Source organism: Juglans microcarpa x Juglans regia, chromosome 2D (genome assembly GCF_004785595.1).
Source record: "Juglans microcarpa x Juglans regia isolate MS1-56 chromosome 2D, Jm3101_v1.0, whole genome shotgun sequence".
NCBI classification, from domain to species: Eukaryota; Viridiplantae; Streptophyta; class Magnoliopsida; order Fagales; family Juglandaceae; genus Juglans; species Juglans microcarpa x Juglans regia.
Window position 1 is genome coordinate 12471521 of NC_054596.1, and position 26054 is coordinate 12497574.

The following is a 26054-nucleotide window of genomic DNA, read 5'->3' on the forward strand; positions in this document are numbered from 1 at the left end:
AAATTACAAATCCTGAGCTCAAAGAAGAATACCTTCTTAAGCTAAAAAAGCTTCTGGGTCGACAAGAACCAGAACTCTCAAAACACAGGATTAGTTTTCAAGAAACCTTAGAAAGATTTCAAAAGAAAAAACCCAAGGAAATTTCTACTAATGATTTGCAACACGAAATAAATCTTGTTAAAAAAGAAATCGTTGAACTCAGATCTGAGGTTAACAACCTTAAATCTGAAAATGAGATTTTGAAACAAGAATTTTTAGTGTTTAAAATTGATAAACAACTTGATCAGGACATCCCTTCTGACAATGAGCAAACGAACGACTCTGGTTCTAGCCAACATGAGTTAGCTGCTGATAACCAGATTTGTTTAATCCATCATACCATTCCTCCGAAATGGTTTTCAAGGGTTACCATTGTGGTTGCCCATGATTTTCAATTTTCTGTTGTTGCTATGATTGATTCCGGATCAGACCTGAATTGTATTCAGGAAGGACTCATTCCCAGCAAGTATTTTGAAAAATCTTCTGAGAGATTGTTTTCTGCAAATGGATCTCAGATGAAAATTACTTATGAGCTGAATAACGCTCATGTTTGCCAAAATAATGTTTGCTTTAAAATCCCTTCTGTTTTAGTCAAAAACATGTCTGACAAAGTGATTTTAGGCATTCCTTTTATTTCTGCTTTATATCCTTTTTTGACTGAAAAAGATGGTATTACTACCGACCCTTTTGGTCAAAAGGTCAAATTCAAATTTGCATCTCGTCAAGAGATTGATCAAGATAAAGGTTTGAAATCTTTACTTTTTGCAAAACAAAAGCATCTGAATTTCCTTAAACAGGAAATAAGATACAAAAAGATTTCTGAACATTTATCTTCGCCCATTTTGATTTCAAAAATTGATGATTTCAACAAGCGTCTTATTTTTATGTTTGTTCTGATTTACCAAATACTTTTTGGCATAGGAAGAAACACATCGTTTCTCTACCCTATATCAAAAATTTTGATGAACGCACAATCACCACTAAAGCCAGACCAATTCAGATGAATAGTCAGACTTTAGAATTCTGCAAAAAGGAAATTGCAGATTTATTGGAAAAAGGTATAATTAGAGAGAGTGAGTCCCCTTGGTCTTGCCCAGCTTTTTATGTCCGAAAAAAGGCCGAACTAGAGAGAGGTACCCCTCGTCTAGTCATTAATTACAAACCTTTGAACAAAGTCTTACAGTGGATTAGGTACCCTATTCCCAACAAAAATGACTTAATTCATAGGTTGAGTGATGTTGTGGTCTTTTCCAAATTTGACCTTAAATCTGGGTTTTGGCAAATCCAGATAGCCGAGTCAGATAGGTATAAGACAGCCTTTGTTACTCCCTTTGGTCATTACGAATGGAATGTGATGCCATTCGGTCTCAAAAATGCCCCTAGTGAGTTCCAACATATCATGAACGATATTTTCAACCCGTTCACTACTTTTACCATCGTCTACATAGATGATGTTCTTGTTTTTTCTAAATCTATTGATGAACATTGGAAACATTTAAATTCGTTTCTAGACATCATTAGACTCAATGGTCTTGTCGTTTCTGCGAAAAAGATCAAATTGTTCCAAACCAAGATCAGATTCCTTGGTTATGATATTTCTGAAGGGAAAATCAGGCCCATCCAAAGAGCCATTGATTTTGCCGACAAATTCCCTGATGTCATTCTTGACAAAAACCAGTTACAGAGATTTCTAGGATCTCTTAACTATGTTGCTGATTTCTACAAGGATATGAGGAAACAATGCCGTCCTTTGTTCGAAAGACTTCTTTTCAATCCTCCTCCTTGGACAGAAATCCATACTAAAATAGTGAGGAAGATCAAAGCACATGTTAAAACTCTTCCGTGCCTCGGTATCCCCACTTCTGATTCATTTAAAATAGTTGAAACAGATGCCTTAAACATTGGTTATGGTGGCATTCTGAAACAATCTGTTTCACCAGGTTCTTTTGAACAAATTGTTCGATTCCATTCTGGAACCTGGAATCCTGCACAAGAGAAATATAGTACTATTAAACAAGAAATATTATCTATAGTACTATGTATTTCTAAATTTCAATCTGATTTGTTAAACAAGAAGTTTTTACTTCGCATTGATTGCATGAGTGCTAAATTTGTTTTAGAACAAGATGTTCAAAACATTGCATCAAAACATATTTTTGCACGATGGCAAGGTATATTAAGTGTTTTTGATTTTGATATTGAATATATCAAAGGCACTGATAATTCTATCCCTGATTTTCTTACCAGAGAATTCTTGCAGACACCCAACCATGAGCGTAAGCAAGAAGAAAGGAAAAGAGAAACAGAGAGTGAATCCCCCACCTCCAATACCCAGTATAAAACTCATCAAGAATGAGTTTGGATCCTCCATTGTGCCCAGTGCAGCCACAACAACACTGGATATTGCCAACAGGTTCATACCTCTTGGTAAAATTGCGCAACCGTCGACCTTTGCGTCTACGGTTTCTACCCCTTTTGATCCATATGCGAAAGCAATTGCATCAAAAGGACCCACTTTGATTACTCCTCAGTTTTTCCTCCCAAAAGGAAAATCTTTGTACATGAAGAAGCCATTTATTAACCATCTGTTCCATATAGAACCCAGCCGTTCTAATTCTACAGATCCGTTTAAAATAGCCTCTTCCTATTTCCCCCCTAATTTCCACTGGATACCTGAAGATTCCTCTAAAAATCTCCAGTATTATTCCAGTATTTTAATCCTCACCAACTCTCTTGTCATAAAACCCATTTATGATAAGAATGATTCCACCAAACTGATCTATCACAGTGCTTATATCCTTCGAGTTACCACAGAAGAGGAATGGGGTACCAACCCATCCACTCTTAAAAGACTCCCAGATTCTGCACTAAGTTATAATTATTTTGATTACATAACTGCCTGGAGACGTTTCATGTTCTTTCAGGTACCAGATATGAGCCATTCATGGTTCATCAATTTTGATACAAGATTCAAAGGAACTTTCCCTTACTGGTTTCTCCAATGGTGGGACCAATTTGGATTAATTTCCCAGAATCTTCCTAAGCAGCTCGCCAGAGCTTTTACATTTTATCAATAAGTTGCTGGTACAAAATTGAACCGGCATTCACAGATGTTTCCTTATGAGCTCCATTTCTGTAGAACTACAAACTACCGTGGATCTTCAAATGGACTTATGAGAAAAATGCTAATATAATGGACCGAGCTTATTTCACAAAATGGTGGGATAGGTTTGGATATGCTGAAAAAGTGATCAGCCAGATGATTAAAGATTTCCCTCAAGTCGCCCCTGATTTACAAGACAAGAAGGAATTCCCTGCAATTAAATCTGGTTCAGTAATACCTGAATATCCTTTGATAATTCAGGCCCCTGATTCACCAACTTTTTCATCAAGAGGAAAAGCCACCAGCTCATCCTCAAAGAAATCTTCCAAGTCCGCCAAAGATAACATCCTCAGCAGACTCGGTAAAAAAGATTTGATAAAATTGTTGGAACAACAACTGTCTAAGTCTACGAGTGATAATTCTGAAGAAAATTCAGAAGCATCTTCTGAGGCTTCATACAGTAATACTTTCGGTCATGATTCAGAAGGCATTCCAAAGCTGGAAGATGATTGACTACTACTTGAGTTCAAAGAAGACCAACCATAGTCCTCTTTGAGATAATTAGCACTCTGAGTCTAAAAGCAGCCGCCCACAGAGACAGCTAGAAGACACAGAGTCGACCGAATCCTAAATTTTCGTCTTGCGCCCAAAGCAGCCGCCCACAAGGACAGCTGGAAGACACAATGATGACACTCTGAGCCCCGTGCTTAAACAGTTACTCTACTGTTCACTCACGGATTGATTTACTGTTTTACTTTAATTATTGTAAACAGGAACTCCTTATTTCCATATAAGGAGAGCCTCGTTCTAAGCTAAGGCAGAGCTCATACCAGAACTCACTTGAGAGAAAACCTCTGACCCTCTCTACCCTGTTCTTGACTCTCCTTATTTACCCCCTGATTTCTGTAAGTGCAAATCAGCACTACCAACTGCTTGTAATTACTTTAAGCTTGTTAATTTTAATAAAGTTTATATGTTTATTACAATTAATTTAGCATACGCATACATGCATATGGTCGGTTTAACCGCCTATTTATTTTGTGCTTGCATAATTTAATTATTGTGCAATATATATATATATAACTTAAAATGTGGTCAATTGATAGAAGATATTATTTAACATTGTTGGACAGGATCAGACTGGAACCGATCGAACAATATATATAAAAAATCACAGACCCTGGGACTGGACCAAAATCCATTTAGTCCCACAAATGGAGGACCAAAACTGACCAAACAAATTCTTGGTCCGGTCTGGATGAAAATTTTAGACCCCTAATGTAACACCTCGTATTTTAGTGTATTTTTATTGAAAGATTATTTTTATTAATTCAAAAATTTATCCTCTTGTTTTAAAAATTATCGGATATTTTTAAATGGTTTATTTTATGATCTTTAAATTGTAAAAATTAATTAGTTATGTTTTCTTAATATTTATTATTGTGATGCATTTAAATTGTCCTTTATTTTAAATTAATTGATTGTTGGATTTAATTATTTTTATTTTCATTTTATCATTACGTTTAAATTATTTTAATTGACTTGCTGTTTTAAAATCTTTTTCGTTAGATCAATTTCGTGACCTAAGATATGAGGATTGTACCTCATTTCTTTCCCTCCATTTTTCCTTTTTCCTTTTTTCTTTTCCCTTCCATTTTTTTCTTTCTTCTTCATTTCTTCTCTCTCTCTCTCTCTCCTCTCCCACGCGGCCTCTCCCCTTTCTCCCCCGTGCGTTTCCTTCTTCTCCCCAGCCCGCCGCCAACGCGTCGCCGTGGCCGGCACCGCCCACCCCTTCAGCTCCCCCTCCCTCCAACGACCACTCTCTTCCAACCTCAGCCTCCCTCGCGCCACCGTTAGCCTCCACGAGCTCCTCAAAGCCGTGGCGTTCTCTTCGCTCCAGCGCCTCCGTCGCGCCACCTCCGGCCACCATCTTTTCACCACTTCATTCTCGACCCCCTAGCAACCTAACCCACCCATCCTCAGCTCCGATCCGCCACCGGTGAAGCTCCACCATCCTCATTTCCGTTTTGGACTTTTTGGCCTAAAACCGCCCTCTACGCTGCCACCCACGGCAAGCCGCCACCCACGGCAAACCACCACCACCACTAGCTTCACCGATATCCCTAAGCCATACCCTATCAATTTTGAGTCTTGGTTTGTCTCCGTTCAAAAGTGAGTTTTTGAAACCCAGGGTCACAGTGTATTTTGCACTGTTACGTTACTGTGCCGCCACTTCTAGCACCTCCGTGATCTTTCAAAAATTATATTATAGCATTGTAAGTATTTTTTCAAAGAACTTTTGAGATTTAATTGTATTTTGCGCTAACTCATATTTACTGTGAATTAGTTGGTTGTGCCGGACTGAGTCCGAGGAGTAAGGGGGTCGGTTGAATTGGATTATGGAGTTGCTTGTGTGATTGGTTTATGATGTGAGATTTATTGGCGGTTTCGGGTTTAAATATTGGTGTTTTGAGTTTGACGTTGGTTACGGTGGATATTGATGATTTTAGAAAGTGGTGATATATTTTAGAATTATGAGGGTTTTAACTTTTGAGGAATTAAAATAGGTTATTTTAGAAGTTTAGACTTAAATATCGAAATATGTGATTGATTGGAAACTTACGGAAATTACGTGATTATTTTTATAGGTGGCGATTTATAGTCGACTCGATATTTTTGAGAAAAATTCTGGAAAAGCTAAGAATTCCAGGTTAGCGGGATTCCTATGCTAGGCTTTATATGAGTTATTTAGACTGAGGTTGACTTTCTAAAAATTTTGCATATTTTGTGATGAAAAGTGAACTTGGGAAAACAAAACCAACCTCGATCGTTTATTTGCATACTCATGAAATCTGTGTGGAAAAGAAAAAAAAATATTTTCTGACATGCATTGTGTAGACATGAGCTAAATTTTGTCATGTTGTCTATGAAATCTGAAAAAAAAAAAAAGCAATATTGAGAATCTGAAAAATTGTGCATTTATTTAGAAAGATGCTCCGACTTTTATTTTCAGTATGTGAGAATGATCTGATTATGTTTTGATACTCTGTTTTATTTTGATATGGCATCTGAAAACCTTTGGCATGGTGTATTGATTTTGTATCTGACTCTGTCTCTGCTCTGCTCTGTTATGCTATGCTCTGTTTAGGTTGGTACCAACTTCTCTGTCTCTGAGTGCACCCACTTTGGAAACAAAGTGGTTTTATTGTGATCTTTCCTGTGTGCACACTTAGGGCTCCAAGAAGAATAAGGGAAATATTTCACTTCTGTCTCTGTCTGGTTTGGCCACCAGGGATAGCACAACCCTACCACGGAGGTGAAACATGGTCTCTGCTCTGTAAGATGCTCTGTTTTGATATGACGAAGATGCTCAGGTTATGTTATGCTAAAGTGTTTTTTAATATGAAATGGATCTTTAAATATGAACAGTTGACTCTTTTGGAGTATGAAAAGATTGAAAAGTCGCTCTGATTTTCTAATATCATATTTCTGAGATCTGCATATAAAAATATAATGTTTTGTTTCTGCATACTGAACTTTCTGAAAAGACTCATGTTTTCATGCTAGTATATGTTCTCTGCTTACTGAGTTGTTGATAACTCACCCTCTCTTATCTCCAATATTTTCAGATGATTTGAATATTCCAGTTGAGGATTAAGAATATGGAGCATAGGTAAGAGGAGTTAAGAATAATGATTTAAGCAAAGGAGGTCTACATGAGTGTTGAAGATTTTGTTATCCAGTAAGTTTGTTGCATTCTGATGATATGAATTGTTGGGAGGTTGATGTTTTTATTAAGACTTTGTATTGTCTTGGATTAATTATACTGGAGTATTTGATGTGAATTAATGAGATGATAGAGAAAATTTTGATTATGTACTATGTGGATGGAAAATGATTTTTAGCGACATAAGTTAACTCTTCAAATCCTCGGAGACGGGGTGTTACAGTTGGTATCTGAGCCAGGTTTGAGATTCTGCAGACTTTATGGATTGAGGTTTTGGATATCGATTCGGTTTAAGAATTAATTTCCTATTTGATATATAGAGATTTGAAAACTAAGACATGATCATATGGATATTTCAAGTTTGAGATTCTACAGACTTTATGGATTGAGGTTTTGGATATCGATTCGGTTTAGGAAGTAATTTCATATTTGATATATAGAGATTTGAAAACTAAGACATGATCATGGGGATATTTCAGGTTTGAGATTTTGCAAATTTTATGGATTGAGGTTTTGAATATCGATTCCGCTTAGGAAGTAATTTCATATTTGACATATAGAGATTTGAAAACTAAGACATGATCATGGAGATATTTCAGGTTTGAGGTTCTGCAGACTAAAAACATTCGAGTTTTGGATATCCGTGGGTTTAGGAAGAAATTTCAAATTTGAGGTGTAGATTTGTAAAGAATAAGAGCTGATTTTGTGGATATTTAAGGTTTTAAATTTTACAGACTTTATGATTGAGTTTTGAGATTTTGAGGTTTAGGAATTTTAGATCCGACAAGCTTACTTTGTGGACTATTAGAGATAATTTTTATAAGATTTAGGGTTTAGATTCTAAAGATGTACGGGAGTTTGGAGCGATGTTGGATTTACAATTATCGATGGTAGGAATGACTATATGAGTTGGTTAAAGATATGGCTAAGAATGGGTAAAACCATATGCGCAATTCTAGAAAAGTTTAAAAGTTTAATTTGAAATTATTATTATTTTTATTTAAGTTGAATTTATTTCAGTTTATTTGATTTGATTTGATTTGAATTGAAATTATGTTATGTTATGTTATGTTATTTTATTTATTAAGTTTATTTTATTTTATATTTTATTTTGTTTTGTTTGTTTAGTTCAAAGTTGAAAAATGGGTTAAAGGTTAAGTTATGGCAGGAAGATGGTACGACTGAGAATGCCATTGTTTGGTATAAATATTTAGTGTAGTAGGCTTGAACTTTATCGACTTGGGTTGTTTTATAATATCGAGGCATGAAGAGAACGGCATGGTCTGGGTGATCTCTTTGAGGAATAGGATATTTGAGGTTTTAGATTCCGTGGAGATAGGACGGGAGGCTTTAGAATAAAAGGTTGTAAGTTTAATGAACTTCAAGGTTAGACTTATGCAAAGTTCATCTAAGGTTGAGGCCCTATAGTTTTTAGGAAATAAGTTTATTGGATTTAAGGTGGTAGGTTCAACAAGCATTTGAAGGATTACTTAGATTAGAAGTCATTGATCTTGCTGACTTCGATAAACAGTTTGATAACATTTGAGACTTTAGAATTTACAAGCTTTATAAAGTGAATGTTTTAGATTTAGGGCCATTGATCTTGAGAATTTCGGAAAATGATTCTCTCAGGTACTAGTATTAAAAACAACACATATAAGATGGTAGTAAGCAAATAGGACACTGGAAAACTAAATTAGAAATAATACGAAGAATCTAAAATAGGACATGACAGAAATAATACCAGTAAAAAAGGTTCCTTGGCTGATCAACTTCAGAGATACCATCCCCCAAATCATCAATACTAGTGGATAGGCAGCAAACATGCAAGAACACAAACCATCTAAGATATCACAAATCATTAAGGCAAGAACACAAACCATCCAAGCTATCACAACATGCAGCAGCAAATAGGCAGCAAAAGCAAGCATCCAGCTTGAAGAAATAGCAGGACAACATCGCTAGCCGTAACAACAGCAACAAACATCTAGGCAGCAAACAGAAGAACAACAACGAGCATCAAAGCATCATACAGTAACACCTTGATTCCTGGAAGTATCAAGACAACATAATAGGTTCATCCATAATACAATTTGAAATCCAATTTCCAGAGATCAAGGCTAGAATGCCATAAAACTTAACGCGAAATGTTATAAATGTAAGTACGGACCGTCAACAACTTCACCATATTTCCCAAAAGCTTCCTTAAAACTTTGCTCATCTGTGGCATATGAAAGACCTGAAATTGATAGTTAAGAGAAATCTTAATAGAAAGAAATGACTTCACTATTACTACTACAAACGAAATATGATTGCACCTCCAAATGGTGAAATAGAAGGAAAATATACAAACTTGTGAATTAGAACTTAACCATCAGTGAAGTCTGAAGTAATTTTTCAAAATGTATGTTTTCTTGGCATTGGACCAGTCTCTTGGTAGAACATAGGTGGAGTATTAAGCTGAAAAAAAATCTTGCATATTTTTACAACCAACATGCATTAATTAGAAACTATTTGTTCTGTTATTTATTGCAGCTTTTAGATTTTGGGTATCACCTCCCATGAGCCAATTCTAAGAAATGAAATGGAATTGCCATCTTAAAGGTGAGGAGAGTCCAAAAGCACATTGAAACTGTTGATGCATTGAAGTTGCAAAATTCCAAACCAAGAAGTAGTGGAGGTAAAATCCCATGTCAGCCACAAGCAGATTCATCCAGGCAAAAGTCTATGCTAATGGAAATACAGTAGGTACAACTGAGGCAGAGGGAGCCTACAGGGAAAATGCCACTTTGATTATACATTGAACTTCAAGTTGGTGCTAAGCAAGGTTTGGATAAAACCTTAAGCAGATAGGGTTATTTTGGCATGGATCAAACCTTTTTAGGAACAACTTCAGTTCTCTACAATTTCTTCCTCCGTTCTTTTCTGTCTGTGAACAGCTCTGTCATCTAGTTCTACATGTTTGATCCATACAAACTACAGAATTATGAAAATATGAGAAATTAGAGAACTAGATTCACGAGTTGGGACAAGCGGTGAAGGGACTTGGAATTCATCTTACAAGTTCTTCCATTGTTGTAGGAGGGGATCAGAGAAGGTGGCTTTAATTAGATGGGTAGCAACAAGTGGAAATGTGCTTATATGATGGCAACTAGGGACAGAATTATAGGCATAGAGTTTTGCAGGGAGAAGTTTTAGGATTCTCCAGCAGTGGCTTTAAAATCCTGCGGTGAAAATAAATTGAAAAAGAAACACGAGATTGTCGCTACAATATTATAACACAAGGATAAAATGGTTCCAAGAAAATTAGCGAACTTACCTCAAAATCCACAGTCTGGGTCAGAAACATAGCCTTGAACTGAAGAAAAAATATTCCCCCACATGCACCAACTGATGGTTGAAGCCACTTAGATTTATTCAGGATCCAGTAGAATAAATAGATGGAAACTAAGGCCTCATAATCATTCATAGCATCAGCCATACAGATTCTAAAAATGCCAAAGAAAGTAAATTGAACAATAAAATTGAGCCAATTACCTTGCTGTTTAAGGCAGCACTTCGAAGAAGTGTTTTTGTGTAATTGGGTTGGATACTCAAGGCTCAGTAGAAGATGAAGCTGGATGATCATCTGAAAACAAATGTTAACAATTGAGTTAAAATTTAAATAGATAATAAACTATTACAAACAAGATTTCAAGCTTCAAGTAATTTAAATATAAATTTATCTTCAAGGTCAATCAATCGTATGTATTCTTCCAACTCCCAAATGTCGACTGGTTTAGTACTTAACCAATTTTGGGAGCAAACGAGGGCTTGCACAATCTCTGGAGATAATGAACTTCTAAAAGGATCCAAGATACCTACTCTAGTACTAAACATTGACTCTGAGGCACTATAAAGTGGTTCAGGATGACAATGTAAATCTAAACTCCAAATAAGCTACAAACTCAATAAACCCATCATGCTCCACAAGTCTAAAAGGCAATCCATACCTAATAAAAAACTTAGCGGTTGACGCCCTAAATTTTTCTGTATCATACTTCACTAGTCCTTGTGCTACACACTCTTCGCTCCGCATCCCTCTTAGCACTCAAAGTTTGACTGTTTTGGACTCATTTAATCCTAAAAGGAGAGGTTTCACACGCATTCAATAGGTGGTGCATTATTGATGAAGTGCCATTATTGTAGTGGCAATTAAATAGTTTAGCGCAATAATTATATTTAGCTATCAAAGTTAATAGGTTCCACTCTAATAAAGTGTTCCCATACCACTGATTGATTGCTAGGTTTTTGTTTTTATATTTTTTTGGTAAAGGTGGGATGAAACCGTTAAGAGTGTTGTGTATATGTGGATGAAGGGTTAGAAGACTCTCATGCTCATCCAGATCCTCTGGAATAGAAGAGGAGTTACCACCAACTCCCTAGGTTGTACCAACATTACAACTCATAGAATCTTTTTCCATATGTTATTGAGTAATAAAAACCACCAAACACAGTAGAATAAATAGTTAAACACAAATAATCAAATACAGAAAAATAAATCATCAAACACAACAACATAAATAATCAAAGAATAAATATAGATAGAAGCTACTATTGAGAGCATCTATTTTATACACATGATGTGACATCATCTAGACCACACATCTCCCCAAGTGAGTGTTGGGAACAATCAACTAGAAGCAGCCATGCAGTGAGTGCAAAGTGTGCACTGCTACAATGGTTTCTCTCTAGCATTACTCATAATCAAATACTGATCTAATTGGTTCCAATAAATCTTGTTCTGTTTTAGTATTTCCAAGATAAGGTAATTTTCCGAAGTCTTGTTCAAGGGTTTGAAGCAAACAAATAAAATTATATGATCAAATACAGCATAAATGGAAGGAAGAGAGACTGTAACCCCATGTCCATCTTATCTGCATGCTAATTGCTTATGTCAACTAATGTTCTCTATATGTCTGTCTCACTATATATGCACTGCGTTTTCTGATTTCAAGCACGCATATTGGTTTTTGGTTAAAATTAAACTCTGATAGGCTAGGTGCAGGAAACCTCAATGCCCAAATATGAGGGCTGGAATACATAAGAGGGCTAGAATACAAAGCATCGATTTCTTCTTTTCTTTTCTTTTCTTTGTTAAAATAAAAAATTTTGATTGTCAATTTCTTAAAATACAAAACCAAATGCCCCTTAGCAAGAATCACATGATTGTTGTAGCACCACAGATTGGCCCCATTAATGCCATTGATATAATCCCTTATGTAATGCAGCAGTAGTCATGTAAGAAAAGTTTTCATACAGTTTTTTGGCCTTGTTGATATTGATCACTGTCGTATAAGGGTGTTGCTCCCACCAAAATGTGAGCCTTGAAGTAAAATAGTAGTTGAGTTTAAAAAGAGAATGGTACCCTATATGGATACTGCCCAACTGGTGTCTATAACAATGTGATATAGTTCTTTCATGAACACCATGAAAGATGTACCTCTTTAGGTACCTTCTCAAGCTTGTCAGCGTACGACATAAAAGTAATGGCTTGCCAAAAATGATATATAGACTGGGCCGAGATATAGATAGAATGGCACATAGAGATAAGTCATGAGGCCAGAAACATATTTATTTAGAAAAACTTTGGTTTAAAACAAACAAATGAAGCATACCAATAGGCCTGTGCATAAAAGGTGCTGGACCAATCCTTCCACAAGACCCACTATTGGCCCACCCGTTAAAAGTCGAGTTCATCGGATTAAGTGGAACAATGAGTTGGCTGCGTATTATATCGGTTGAAACTGACTGATATGGTTAACTCATAGACCTTCTGAATGGTCAGGTCGGGTCGGGTCGGGTCGGGTTGCCACCTTGACTGGAGCTAGAGTCGGGCACAAATCCAGTTTTTTGAGTTCAGGTTGCAGGTCTACTTACGTATACTACAAAGTCCTTACAGCCCAAAGAATACTTTCACCGTAAACCTCACAAATCTATATATAACCCATACAAATACTCCTCAAAGATTATTCTATTCAAACATTCTCATCAAAACAGACCCAAATGAACAAAGAGAAGAAAATGAAAGTTGCTTGGTGATTTTCAAGGGTAGTTGTGGTTTGTGGGAGGCATTGGGTCCCTTTTTAACATATTTTTTTCAAGTTTAAAAATAGGGATGACAATATGTGACCCATAAACTCAACACAAACAAGACATAAAATTAACAGACTTGTGTTTGATATAAATAGATTCGGTTCAAAACGGGTGTAAGATACGATCAATAAACGAGTCAATCTGCAATAACTAGTTTAAATCTTATTTCAAAATTAAAATTTTATTATTGTTGGGTTGTAATATGGATATTTCTCAATATACTTATGTTTTATAGTTAGGATTGTAATTTTGGACCAATGCTAATATTTGTTATTGTTGAATTTGTAATATTGGTTTTATTATAGGTTAAAATTTAATAAATATTGATAATTTTTAAATGTAGTCTAGTATATAGTCTTATTGTTTTTTTAGATAATGTGGCTACTAATAAATATAGATTTTAATTTTTATATGAAATTATGTTAATCAAATGGGTTATGCGGGTCATCCCAAGTAATGAGCTTTTCTTCTTCCTTGTAGTCTCATTGAACCTATTGCTGCCATACATTCTCCTTACCTTCTAAGTGGAAGGAGGCTAATCGCACCTTATGATCCTCGGCAATGGCTTGAAATTCAAAGAACTATACCGGTCAATTTCCCCACATCGTTGGATCATAGCTAGAGTAACATGGAAAGTCCATTGTACTGTCATGGATGCAATTGTTGGTGTCTTCCTTCTCTTTGGTGCGGAATCCGTGAGTGTGACCCCATTTATTCCTGCTTTGAAGAGTCTTTGTCTGGCCGAAGGAAAGGTTTCTCTTGTGATGCCTCCAAAAACTCCTTGATTGCCTTCAAACCTTCTTCCATTGCTTGAAGTCGTGAACTAGTGTCTTTGGCCCCTTCCCATACCTCATGCAAATTGTATTTCAAGCTTTCAAGACATTCCTTAGTTGTAGTCATGCTTTGATATCATTGATGGAACCATGATTTTACTACGATGAAAAGTGATAAATTGTGATCCAATTAGGGCTGGAACAAACCACAAGTTTTATATTCTTTCTGATGATTGAAAATAAACTACAGACCCTAGTATTTATAGTCATATACTCCAAACCGTATACAGAAACCTACTCCTATTCTAATAAAAATAACAATCATACTCATATTCTAATTAGAATAACAATCCTAGCTGACATGAACTAGTTTAAATCAATAAAACAACTGACAGTCATAATAACTTTTCCTATAATAAAACAAAACTCCAACCCACTTCATGTCCTACGCCACTGTTTTGTAGTAGACTTCCAAGTTCTGTTTCCATTAGTTTGAGATTTGTGGTTTTTAAATTCAAAATGAAAACAAAAGAGCTTTTGAGAGTTTCAAATCTCAGAGGGGCTGATAGCTTCTGACTGTCTGCTCTGTCAAAACTAAAACAGAAGGCTTTCAAAAGGTAGAGCGGTGGACCTAGAGAAAGAAAAGACAAAATAAAGTCACGTAGGTTGGGTAGTAAACCAGTAGTGGGAAGTAGTAACTATATCATTACTCTTGTGTTTGAGTGTATTTGGATAGTGATATGAGATGAAATGAGATTCATCAACATCGAAACCAACCCTAAATGAATTTCAAAATCCATCATGATTAGACATTACAAAAAAATGTTATGAATGCTTCATGTTTTTCTCTTCACTTTTCAATTAGGTACTTTGATTTGCTTAAGTAGGCTTTTTCTTACGCTTCCCTTTGCACTCTATTTTGTTTTTTTTTAGCATATGGTGTCTTTGTGGGGTTCTTGGATCCAAAGAGGTGGATCTTTGTTTTTAGAGATTTGTATCATTCTTATTTACTTTGCCGTTATCTTTTGCTCTTTCAGCTTTTGTTTGATATTCAAAGCTAATCTACATTTACGTGTGAATCCGATAAATTTCTCTCACTTTCAAAAAATATCTTCTAACACTTGGTTGACTCCAACACTTTCACAATATTTTTTTTTTTTTTGAGAAAACATCAAAATCAAAATCATACAAAAACATAAAAAGGCACCCTGAAAATTTTTTCTTTGTAGATATCTTGTCAATGAATCCTACGATTTTTGCAAACAAAAACTTTAAAATACAACTCAAAATTATTTTTTGTTGCAAACATGCTCTGAGATGGGGAACTTAATGAGGGGAGAAAGGAAAATTTTTTAGTTTGGCGTAATGAGAACAAGGAAAGGTGTCCGCCGTCCACACATGTTGGGCAAAATTGGGTGTACGGGAGGGGGAAAAAAAATCCAATGAGATGTTTTTGGTTGAATTCTCATCTTTCTATGGCTGGGGTACTAATACAAGAGCTGAGAGACAAGGACTGTTTTGCATGGTCTCAATTAATATAGGATGGGATTGTCAAAATTGCAACCCAATTTTAAAGAACTTTATTCTTAAATAAGTTCCAACCCATTTTAAAGAACTTTGTTCTTTACAAAAGTTGCATGTCAAAATTGTTCGTTATTTATTGTTAATGGGATTTCAGGTCACCTGATTTTTTTTTGGTTTATTTCTAGAAGAATTACATAGATAAAGAAAGTGATTCGAGTCCAAATATTATTAAGGTTATGACTTGTTTGGATGTTAAGATGAGACGAGAAATCTGTTAATAATAATGAAATAATTTGAGTCAAAATGTTTTATGAGATTTTGAAAGATGAGAGGAAAAAAATTTGATAAAAATATTATAAAATCTTATTAAAAAAATCAAAGCATAGCGGATTGTCCTGGTTTTGGTTTTGTTTTCCTCCGTTCACAAACCACATGTTTCTATAATTCTCAGCTTGGCAATCAATGTAGTCACTAAACCATGGCATCCCGTATATGAATGGTAGTCCAGCTTCAACAAGTTAAAGCATCAAGTACAACAAATTAAGAAACCAAAACACTTATGTATCAATGGAATACAGATAGTTGGAACTCTAGCTACAAAGAAACAGAAATGATTGCGCCAATGACAAGAAATCAAACCATTGCTTGCTTGGGTTTCGACTTTTGAGACAGATAAATTGCAAAACCAATTTAGAGGGCAGTGAGGAAAGATGTCGGACTGGGAGGGATTGGAATATCAACAGTCCCTTCCAACATATGTAGAACCTTCTCCATTGAAGGACGAAGTGACGGCTCATCTAGAATGCACCAGAGTGCTATTTTAACCATTCTTTTCAGTTGTTTCTTGTCGACCACCTCATCATTCAAAAGTTTTCCCAGCTAGCCGCACTCAAAGCAATGGTATGCCCATTCTTCAAGGAGTGCTTCTTCCTCGGGAAAAGTCAAAGAATGCAGCACGCAAGGATTGAGTGAGGGGTGAACGTTGTGGAAAACCACATGTTTCGTGGAGTTGTCCTGCTTTTGATTCTTGTTTTCCATTGTTAAAACCACGTCAGCAAACATCGAAAAGTCATGATAATAATGATTCAAAATTCAACACTAGCTTTTATTTTCTATTCCCTAGACTTTCCCGTTATCCAAGCGCAAATAAACAAACATAAACTGCAAACATAACATAAAAACCGAACTCTTCCATGAAAGAAAAATAAATAAATAAAAAAACACCAAACTCAACCAACGTAGATTCAACAAATAGGCACCGACCCACGAAAGACGAGCCCAAATCTGCATCTGGGTATTGCATAAGACGGAGGATTTAAGATCAGACGGGGCTGAGGAGCTGAGAAAGTTGAGGTTTGGACTCCGAGTTCATGCCAATGATGATGATCAGAGGAGTGAAGCCGTAGTGGGTGATGACCTTGGCCTTCTTCACGGCCCACGTGCTCCACTCCTTCAAACTCTGTGCCATGGGTTTTTCCTCCGTCGAGGCCTTGGACCCCTTGCCGCTAGCCTTGCCCTTGCTCTTAACTGCTAAGTTACACAAATTAATTCAAGCGAAAACACCCAATTATATAATTAAATTAAATTCTAAGTACTTAGCTGAGATGCCACATTAAGAGTTATTCATAGTTGTGGTGTTGAAGAGTATTAGAGTTTGAAGGGTGTTCCTTCCAAGTCAGTCATTATTACCACAAAGTCTTCCTTCCAAGCTGTCTTCGTCTTAATCAAATACAAGTCCTCTTTGTGGAATGAAGGGTGTTGAAGAGTATTAGAGTTTGAAATTGTTGTAAACTGTTTGAAATGTGAGGATTACAAATTTGAAATTGAGTAAATGAGTGGTTTTGACGCCATACCAAGTTGTTGCTAATTTTGGTTTTCTAGTTGTCTTTGTTCTGCTCGATCTGATACAGGTTAATCAAAGTTCAAGCAGTGCATTGGTTTTGCATAAAAAAAATGGAAAACAACTTCAAATTATCTGCCAAACTAGCCTTTAAAAATGCCTGGTGAGTCGGTGACTCAGTCAACGCCCATGTTTGCAACCAATGTAGTCGGTAAACCTTGCATCCCATATATGAATACAATACATTAAGAAACCAAAACACTAGTGTGGCAATGGAATATAGATATTTGGAACTACAGCTAGAAAGAAAAAGAAATGACTGTACCAATAACAGGAGTTCTTTTATCTTCTTTATCCACTTCTTAAGCAACAGAACGTGTTGGGCACTTATTATTATTTCAAACCATTACATGCTTGGGTTTCAACATTTGAGACAGATGAACTGCAATACCAATTTAGAGGGCAATGAGAAAAGATGTCAGACTGGGAGGGATTGGAATATCAACAGTCCCTTCCAACATATGTAGAACCTTCTTTATTGAAGGACGAAGTGACGGCTCATCTAGAATGCACCAGAGTGCTACCATAACCATTCTTTCCTGTTGTTTCTTGTCGACCACCTCATTATTCAAAAGTTTGCCCAGCTCGCCACACTCAAAGCAATGGTATGCCCATTCTTCAAGGAGTGCTTCTTCCTCAGGAAGATCAAAGTCCGCATTCCTTCGACAACAAATAATCTCCAAGAGCATAATTCCAAAGCTATACACATCTACTTTGATTGTCATGGGCAGGTTCCAATGCCACTCTGGTGCGACATATCCCACTGCATCTCCTCCCCCTCCACCGTAAACTGCAACCTCACGAGCTCCCCTCCACCCACGGCCTCAACCCATGCACGACAACACCCCGTTAGCCACCGTGTGAAAGATGTCCAACCTCCATCTCCACGTAAAACTGACACCACCACCCCTCACTTGATCACTGCGGAAGCCCCAGCTCCTCTGCGTGCCAACCCCGCAAGCCCTCCTCTATTTTTGCAAGACCAAAAAAAATAGAGTAGCAAATGCAGCCACTGCCTCATCTTGGAAGAGCCACCCCTCGGCACCAGCTCTACCACGATGTCGCCTTCTAGACAGAAAGTGCTGACCAAGCATATTAGCCACTGCTCACTCTCGATAAGTTCACGACGTACCCCACGGCCTTCCTACCTTATGCTTTGGTCTTCTCCATGCTCTCTCTCTCTCATCATTCTCTCTCTCGCTCTCTCAGTGTGTAGTCATCGGATCAACCACCTCCCACTCTCCCAACGCCGCCGCTAGTTACAGTCGGTAAGCCTTTGCAGCCTCTCACGTCTTGGCCCTTCCTTGTTTTTATGGTTGTTTTCTTAAGAAGGAAATATATATATATATATATATATTTGTTCATTCTATTCAGTTTGTTTTATTTTTGTGTGTTTTAGTTTTTAGTTTTTGGCCTTTTAAGGGGTGCTCTTTCGGGTGATTCTTTTTTTAGAATAGGTTTTGTTCCTCTTCTTTCTAAGATATGTGTTTATGGATATACTCCAAGATCTTCATTTCAAAGTTCTGGAACCTCTTCTTTCTTTTTTCTTTCGGTCCCGTCTGTGGTGGTTGAGTCGCCTGGAACGGCCATATTTGGGGCAAGAGTTGGTCGAGAGGGGGTGGGCGATGCTATGGCCGGTTGGTCGTGCGGCGGGAGGATGGTGTTCATGTGAGCTGGGTGCTCGTGTCGTCTAGGCTCGGGTTGCCGATGCTTGTGGTGGGTGCGCTGTACTGGGCTCACGTCAGTGCTCGTGGAGGGTGCCGGTAGCAAAGAGGGAGATGCGCTTGGGAGAGAGCGGCAGAGTGGGGCGTCGTGTTACGTAATATGCAAAAGAAGAAGAAGAAGAAGAAGAAGATGAAGGTAGAAGAAGGCAATAGAAGAAACAGAAAAGAAAAGAAAAAAGAAAAAAAGAAAGTAGAAGGGCAGCTAGCCCACTTGTTTTTTTTGTGTTTTTGTATTTTTTTTAATGTGTTTTTGGTTTGTAGTTTTCTATTTTTTAATTTTGTAATAAAATAGAAATAGGCTATTTTGGACTTGGTGTCTCTAGTAGCAGAGTCCCGTATTCTTCCTATTTGGGAGGACTGAGGGGGTTAGTGTTTTTCTTCTTTGGAAGAGGGGTCGTTTAGTTCTGTTTTTACAAAACGCTCTCTTTATTAGGAGAGAGTTTTATAGAAATTATGACAATATTTGCCATAAATGAATTTGTGTGTGGGGGGTGCCTGAGAGCAGATTCGTAGTTTGACTTGTAGTGCGGGTTTTTTCCTATATTGATAAGTCACAGCTGTAACTTCGGTTTATGAAATAAAGTCTATTTCAAAATATATATATATATATATATATATATATATATATGTGAGGTGTGCTATTACCATTTTTGCCCCTTAGTATGATGTTTCCAGTTATATTATTTCGGATGTTTAGTTTAATGGATTTATATTTTAATGAGTTGATTATGTATGTTGGGTTTGAAATCATGAGTTTTATATTACGTACAGCTTATATTTTTAATTGGATGTATGTAATGCTCCGTTCCCAGAGGTCCGGAGAGTTAACTCTTAATACCTAAAATCAACTTAAATAACACAACTATAAAATCTAAAAAATCCCATAAAAATTAATCCATTTAATCAATCCAAATATCTAAGTTCTTCTATGGGGACAATAAAGAAAATCTCAATAGCATAAATTAAAAACTCTCCAAAACTCGAAATTATCCTTAACTCATCAAATCAAAATACCCGAAAAATAAAATCAGTTTACTAACTACGACTCTCTAATAAGCACTTGTACCCTCAGGCACATATTCCACTCCGATCATCACACATCGCCAAAACTTCCTATTCTTGTTCTCCAGCTGAACCATCAAAATTATCTAAAAAATATATAGAGATAAGGGGTGAGTTGTCAACAACTCAGTAAGCAGAGGACATATACTAATGTATAAACATGAGCATTTATAGAAATCAGTATGCAGAACAAAATATTTTCATTTTCAGAGTGCAGAAGCAAAACATGTTATTAAAATATCAGAGCGAAGATTTAGAAATAATTTCATTCAAAAAATCCTTTTGGCATAGCATAAATGATCATCATCATCATCATCAGAACATTATATCAGAACAGAAGCCATGTATAACCCCCGTGGTAGGGTTGTGCAATCTGCGAATAACCAAGCAGAACATAAATCACTCTGTCTCCAAGGTGTGCACTCAAAACAGAGATCACTACTATAACCCGTGGCAGGGCCGTATCCACAATTATAACCCGTGGTTGAGCCGTATCCACTATTATTACCCGTGGCAGGGCCGTACTGAACAGAACGAAAACAGAATCAAATTTATAATCAAAGAGTCATGCCAAAGGTTTTCAGAAATCACATCTTATCCAAACAGAGTACTGAACATAATTATATCATCTTCACAATCAAAACAAATCCAAGGCATATTTACATAATTATGCACAAATTTTCATATTCGCTCTCTTTTCAAAGTTCAGAAACAGAATGTCAAAAATAAGCTCATGTCTACACCAGTCATGATGGAAAATAATTTCTTCTTAAACAGAATCTCATGAATAATGCAGAACAAATAACTGAGGTAGTTCAAATTTCTTTTCATAACCAAATATGTATATTTTTCAAAAAGTCAACCTCAGCTAATTTTATTTTAATGTAAAATCTAGCATAGGAACCCCGCTTACCTGGACTTCTTAGCTATTTCGAAATTTTTCTCAAAAATGTCGAACAATAATTAATCGTCACCTATAAAATAATCACATAATTCTTGTAAATTTCCAATTAATCTCATATTTCGATATTCAATCCTACGCTTCTAAAATAGCCTATTAAATTCCTTAAAACCTAAAATTCAAATAATCACTTTCTAAAATCGTTACTATTGATTTAATAACTATGACTAAAAAAAAAATTGATTGGGTCTGGGTGTTACAATGTAGAGGTATGGACATATAGTATTAAAGATATACTGATGTTTTTAACTAAATAAATAAATATTTGAAATATATTATTAGTATTAATATTTTCTTAAAATATGAATTCTTTAAGTACATAGTAACTGCAAGACTATTATTTTGAACTCTTTAAAGAGATACTAGTTAGTCTAATTTTTATTTAATGAAATCTTTGGCCTCGTACTTTAATCAGTTTTGTTATAATGAATATTTAAACCAGAATTGTATTTTGTGGCATAATTGTATTTATTACTATTATTATTATGCAATTTTAGGAATATTCCGAGTTTAATAGTTATGGAATATTGAGAAATTTAGGAAGTGATGGTATTTTAGAATTAAAAGAAATTTTAGGTTTTTGAGGAACTAAAATAGATATTTCAGGTGTAATATGAGATTATCTGTTCATTGGAGATTTATTTAAGTTACATGAATTTTTATAGGTAACGATTAATATTGTTCGGCATTGTTGAGAAAATTTTCAAAAGGCTAAGAAGTCTAGGTAAGCGGGGTTCCTATACTAGTCTTTGCATAAAAAGAAAATGAAATGAAGTTGATTTGAAAATATGCATGTTTGTATTGAAAAGAAGTCTGAAATCTCATATATGTGTTCCACATATGCATGAAAGCTGTATAAGAGAAAGTATTTTCTGTCATAACAGGTGTAGACATGAGCTAATTTTGTACATTCTCTTTCGGACCTATACAAAAAGAGCGAATATTAAATTATGAAAATTTGTACATGTGATGTGAAAATGTTTTGAAACTGTTTTTGAACATGTGAAAAGATCTGAATTTGTGCAGTATTCTATTTGGATATGTTATGGCATCGGAAACCTTGGCATGAGATTTTGATTCTGTATTCTGATTAAGTCTGATTCTGATGTTCTGTTTGGTTTCCTTTACGGCCCATCTAGGGGTTATAATAGTGGATGCGGCCCAACTACGGGTTATAATAGGAGATACGGCTCAACCATGGGTTATAATAGTAGATATGACCTAACCACGTGAAATAATAGTGGATACGGCCCAACTACGAGTTATAATAGTGGATACGGCTCAACCACAGGTTATAATAGTGGATAAGGCCCTTCCACGTGTTACAATAATGGCTTATAACCCTACCACAGGGGTTAAATATGGTATATGTCCCGATGTGATGCCCTGATATGATGAAGATAAGATCTCAAATTTTGATATGCCAAAGGATTTTGAAGAAGAAAGTTTTCTGAAAGCTTCGATCTGGAAGTTTTGGTAACATGCTTTGATTTTACGTTTTGAAAGTAAATGTTTTTGATTATGTATTCTAAAAGTAAATATTTTGTTATGCATTCTAAATTCTGAAAAAGTTCATGTTTACATAATAGTATATGTTCTCTGCTTACTGAGTTGTTGATAACTCACCCACATATCTCCACAATATTTTTTAGATGATTATGATGGTTCCACTGGTGAGTAAGAGTCGGCTGGGTTAGAGAAGTTGTGAAGTTCGTAGAAGAATAAGTACTCAAGGGTACAAGTATTTATTTTTGGGACTCTCTTTAGATGATTTATGATTTTATGTTATTTTTGGTACTGTAAGTCGTTGAAATTTTGAGATTGTGTGAAATTCTAATTTATTCCTTTGAGGTAGTTAATTAGTGTCTTGATGGAGTGTCTTATATTTTTTGGTTGAATAAATGGATTTTGTATTTTGATGGAATATTAGATTGTATAAATTTGTTATGAAAGATGACGTTAGGTTACATGAGTTAACTTTCCGGACCTCCGGGTACGGGGCGTTACAGCATATCTCCACCCCTCTCTCTCTAGCTGTATCCAAGGACTTTTGCATGAGCTTCGTCTTCCCATTTCAATTTTCATCTTTGTGGCACAACTACGAAGTTGATAACAGGGAAAGTTCCTGTATTTGTGTTCTCTACTAACAAAATCCAAGCCTTCGAGATTAGGGTTTCCTTGATGGGTTTTGCATTTAATTTTGTGATTGGGTTCGATTTACAGTGACAATGGTTGGAATCTGAGTTTTTGTTGAACGTTGAAGATGCTGTCGTTGTACATTTTTTTACTTGCTTGTTCATACTTTGCCATTTTTCTCTCTATGTGTGTTTCCAACCGCAACCATCCAAAGCCCAACTTTTTGGTAATGAAACGTGCGCACTTGTAATTTTCTAGTTTGCACATGTTGTATCCCGGTGATTCATCTCACTCTGTGTTGGGTTTCGGTTGCTATGGTGGATGATAACTTGTACCTGAAGGTTATCTACCACCATTTTTCAAATTTTAGGCTCACATCATTTTTACCCAATTGGCACTTTTTGAAATATTGTTTTACATGGCACTTCATTACAGTTCATAAATTTTTATTTTCTGATGTAGATTGATTTTTGGGGGTTTATTGGATTTTCGAACGAGGTCTTCATCGTGCGTGTTTGCTGTTTTGGTCAAAACATTCCAGTTTGTATAAGATGAATAATACTGGTTAATTAATGCTAAGGGGCATGGGTCCACTTACTTCTGTGACTACTTCAACTTTACATAACCACATATATATACTTCTTCCTGCCCATTATAATTGATCCATATATCAAGTGAATCAGTTTAGTTGATGATTTGTCAATGCATTTCATATTAGTACTCTCATACCCTTGGGTCAAAACTTGCATGATGCTCAAGACCAACGTGCATTATAAATATAACCATAGATTCACTACATATCCAAGACCTTAACTATATTGAACTATCCAAAACCATTACTATATTGGAGTATGTAATTCATTTTAGCTCCATTATTGTGTTTGTTTCCATTACTGAACATGTTGCTGAGATGCTATTGGCTGTTACTCTGTTTCATTATTGACCATGTTGTTTGGTTGGGAAAGGGGGTGGGGAGGTTTATGGTAGTATGAGAATATAGTAACAATTGATGAAATATGGTTTCATTCGTTTCAGTGGGTTACAAAGCTAGGGGTCAAGGCAGTTTTGTAATAGGAATTATGGGTGCAACTGCTACAATTTTTTGTTATTCATGTGATATATTTTGGAATGTATATGTTGCTGTTATAATCTTGTGAACTCTAGTGACTCAAACCAATCTATATGATACTGTTATATTTTGTGATAATGCATTTCCCTTTATAACATCAATATTATAAATTCCCTGTTCATAATTAATTTATGCACATTGTGAGCTTCCGCAAAACTATATACCCATATTGTGATCTATTTCCTAAGGAATTGTTGACATCTTGGACAGATCATGCTGCCACAACTTTTATTGTTACTATAATGTAAGAAATGTGGATAGTGCACACCCCAACTTCTTTTGAGCTGTTTGCCTTTATTCTCTTTGCAAGAAATGTGAGAAACTTTACTAGTGTTTATTTACTTTGTGATTTTTACTTTCTGTGCAAAAATCATGGAAACTAGTAGCGGTGTGTCCATAAAATGCCCTCATCCTATGAGGGCAGAAGATGAGCTGGTATTGGGACGAAGACCTCTATGTTATTGTGGCATTCCCTCCAAACTGCGGACGTCAGCCAAGCCCAAAAGTTTTGGGAGGTGCTTTTTGAATTGTCGATATTATAAGGGTCAAAACCAATGTGAATTTTTCGAATGGATTGATCTCATGCATTGCGGCTTCATCTCCACTCGAAGGATATGTGGTGATAGGGTAGTCCACCTCGCTAGTATGAGACCTACTTGAGCATGTACCCTCCATCTCACTGTTTGTCTCCATCGATGGGGTTTCTTTCGAACTACTCTCATTGTCCATTATAAATAACGGAATGCTTGTGTGTAAAAAAAAAAAATAGCTGAGCATGCGGAAAATTTGGAGTAAACCAAAATGCATAATCACAATATTTCAATAATACACCGAAATGCATAAGGTGAATAATGTCACAAATTCAGAAAACAAATTAGAACTGCGAAAATGTTAACAGACATGACAAACTCAAATACAATGAATCCCGTAAACCACATAGTTGTTTATGGAACGAAAAAACACTGCAAAAGATAATATTTCAGACATGCATAAATTAAATCACAAAAGACTCTATCTCAATAAATGGTTATCTCTAAAAAACCATACAATCAGAACAAATCGACAGACAATCCCCTTGAAAATGCATCCATTTCGTGACCAATCACTACAAACTCCAAGCCCACTAACTCCTGCGACTATCCGAGATCGACACAAACAACCTCTACACTTTTGTGCTCAACAATGGGTCGAAGGCCTTGTTAAATTGCTCAGGCGGTAGGGAGGTTGTACTTCAAGCAGTTTCATACAATGCCTTTGGAGATCAAATGCTCCATCAGACTCCATGCTAGTATCCCCTTTAATGCGCTTCCTCGACCTGCTGTACTCCATCCCTGCCTGCTCCCTAACTTCGGCACTACATTTAATAGCATCAAGGGTCTTGCTCATTTTCATTTGAACACTTGGGTCTTGGATAGGCCCTCCCCTCTGTCGTCTATGAGATCTGCTGGCATATGAGGCGGAGAAGGGTCTCGGTGGTTGTTGGGGATCTCCCGAGGGGCCTGCATCATGATCAGTAACTGGTCAGCCACGGCTTTGCATCTCCTCATCAAGTAAGCGCTCATCGTCACTGTCTGGGGTCGGATCTGTCGAAGCCCGATGCATTATCCCAGTCGTAACTGAACAACCAAATATTGCGCAAAGTTGTTCATACTTTGGACATCCCATTGTCTTTAAATGCTTCCGTGATGATTTCACCTAATATTGAAGAGAGTGATTAGATACAATTATGGAATGTTGACTAAAACCTCTAGGAGAAATAGAAGACGCAACAGTTTATATCGTACCTGAAGGGCATTCGCCTAGTGTTCCTCACTAGCAATTGGGCCTTCCTCTCTGGGTCC

General features: G+C 36.3%; 2 protein-coding genes across 2 annotated transcripts in view; both read right to left on the minus strand.

Moving 5' to 3' along the window:
• The window catches only part of LOC121250626 (G-type lectin S-receptor-like serine/threonine-protein kinase LECRK1), a 79990-nt gene extending 63654 nt beyond the window's left edge, over positions 1-16336 (minus strand). The window contains exon 1 of the mRNA XM_041149799.1: positions 16278-16336. The gene's annotated coding sequence lies outside the window, so the exon portion shown is untranslated. The remainder of the gene's footprint in view (positions 1-16277) is intronic.
• A 94-nt stretch (positions 16337-16430) lies between these two features.
• LOC121249271 (G-type lectin S-receptor-like serine/threonine-protein kinase LECRK2) lies at positions 16431-17926 on the minus strand. The gene is made up of 3 exons (XM_041147983.1): positions 17626-17926; positions 16530-16831; positions 16431-16487 (listed from the first exon to the last, which is right to left on the minus strand). The coding sequence occupies exons 1-2, from the start codon at positions 17924-17926 to the stop codon at positions 16623-16625; spliced, it is 510 nt and encodes a 169-aa protein (XP_041003917.1). The 3' UTR covers positions 16431-16487; positions 16530-16622.
• Between the last annotated feature and the right edge of the window lie 8128 nt (positions 17927-26054).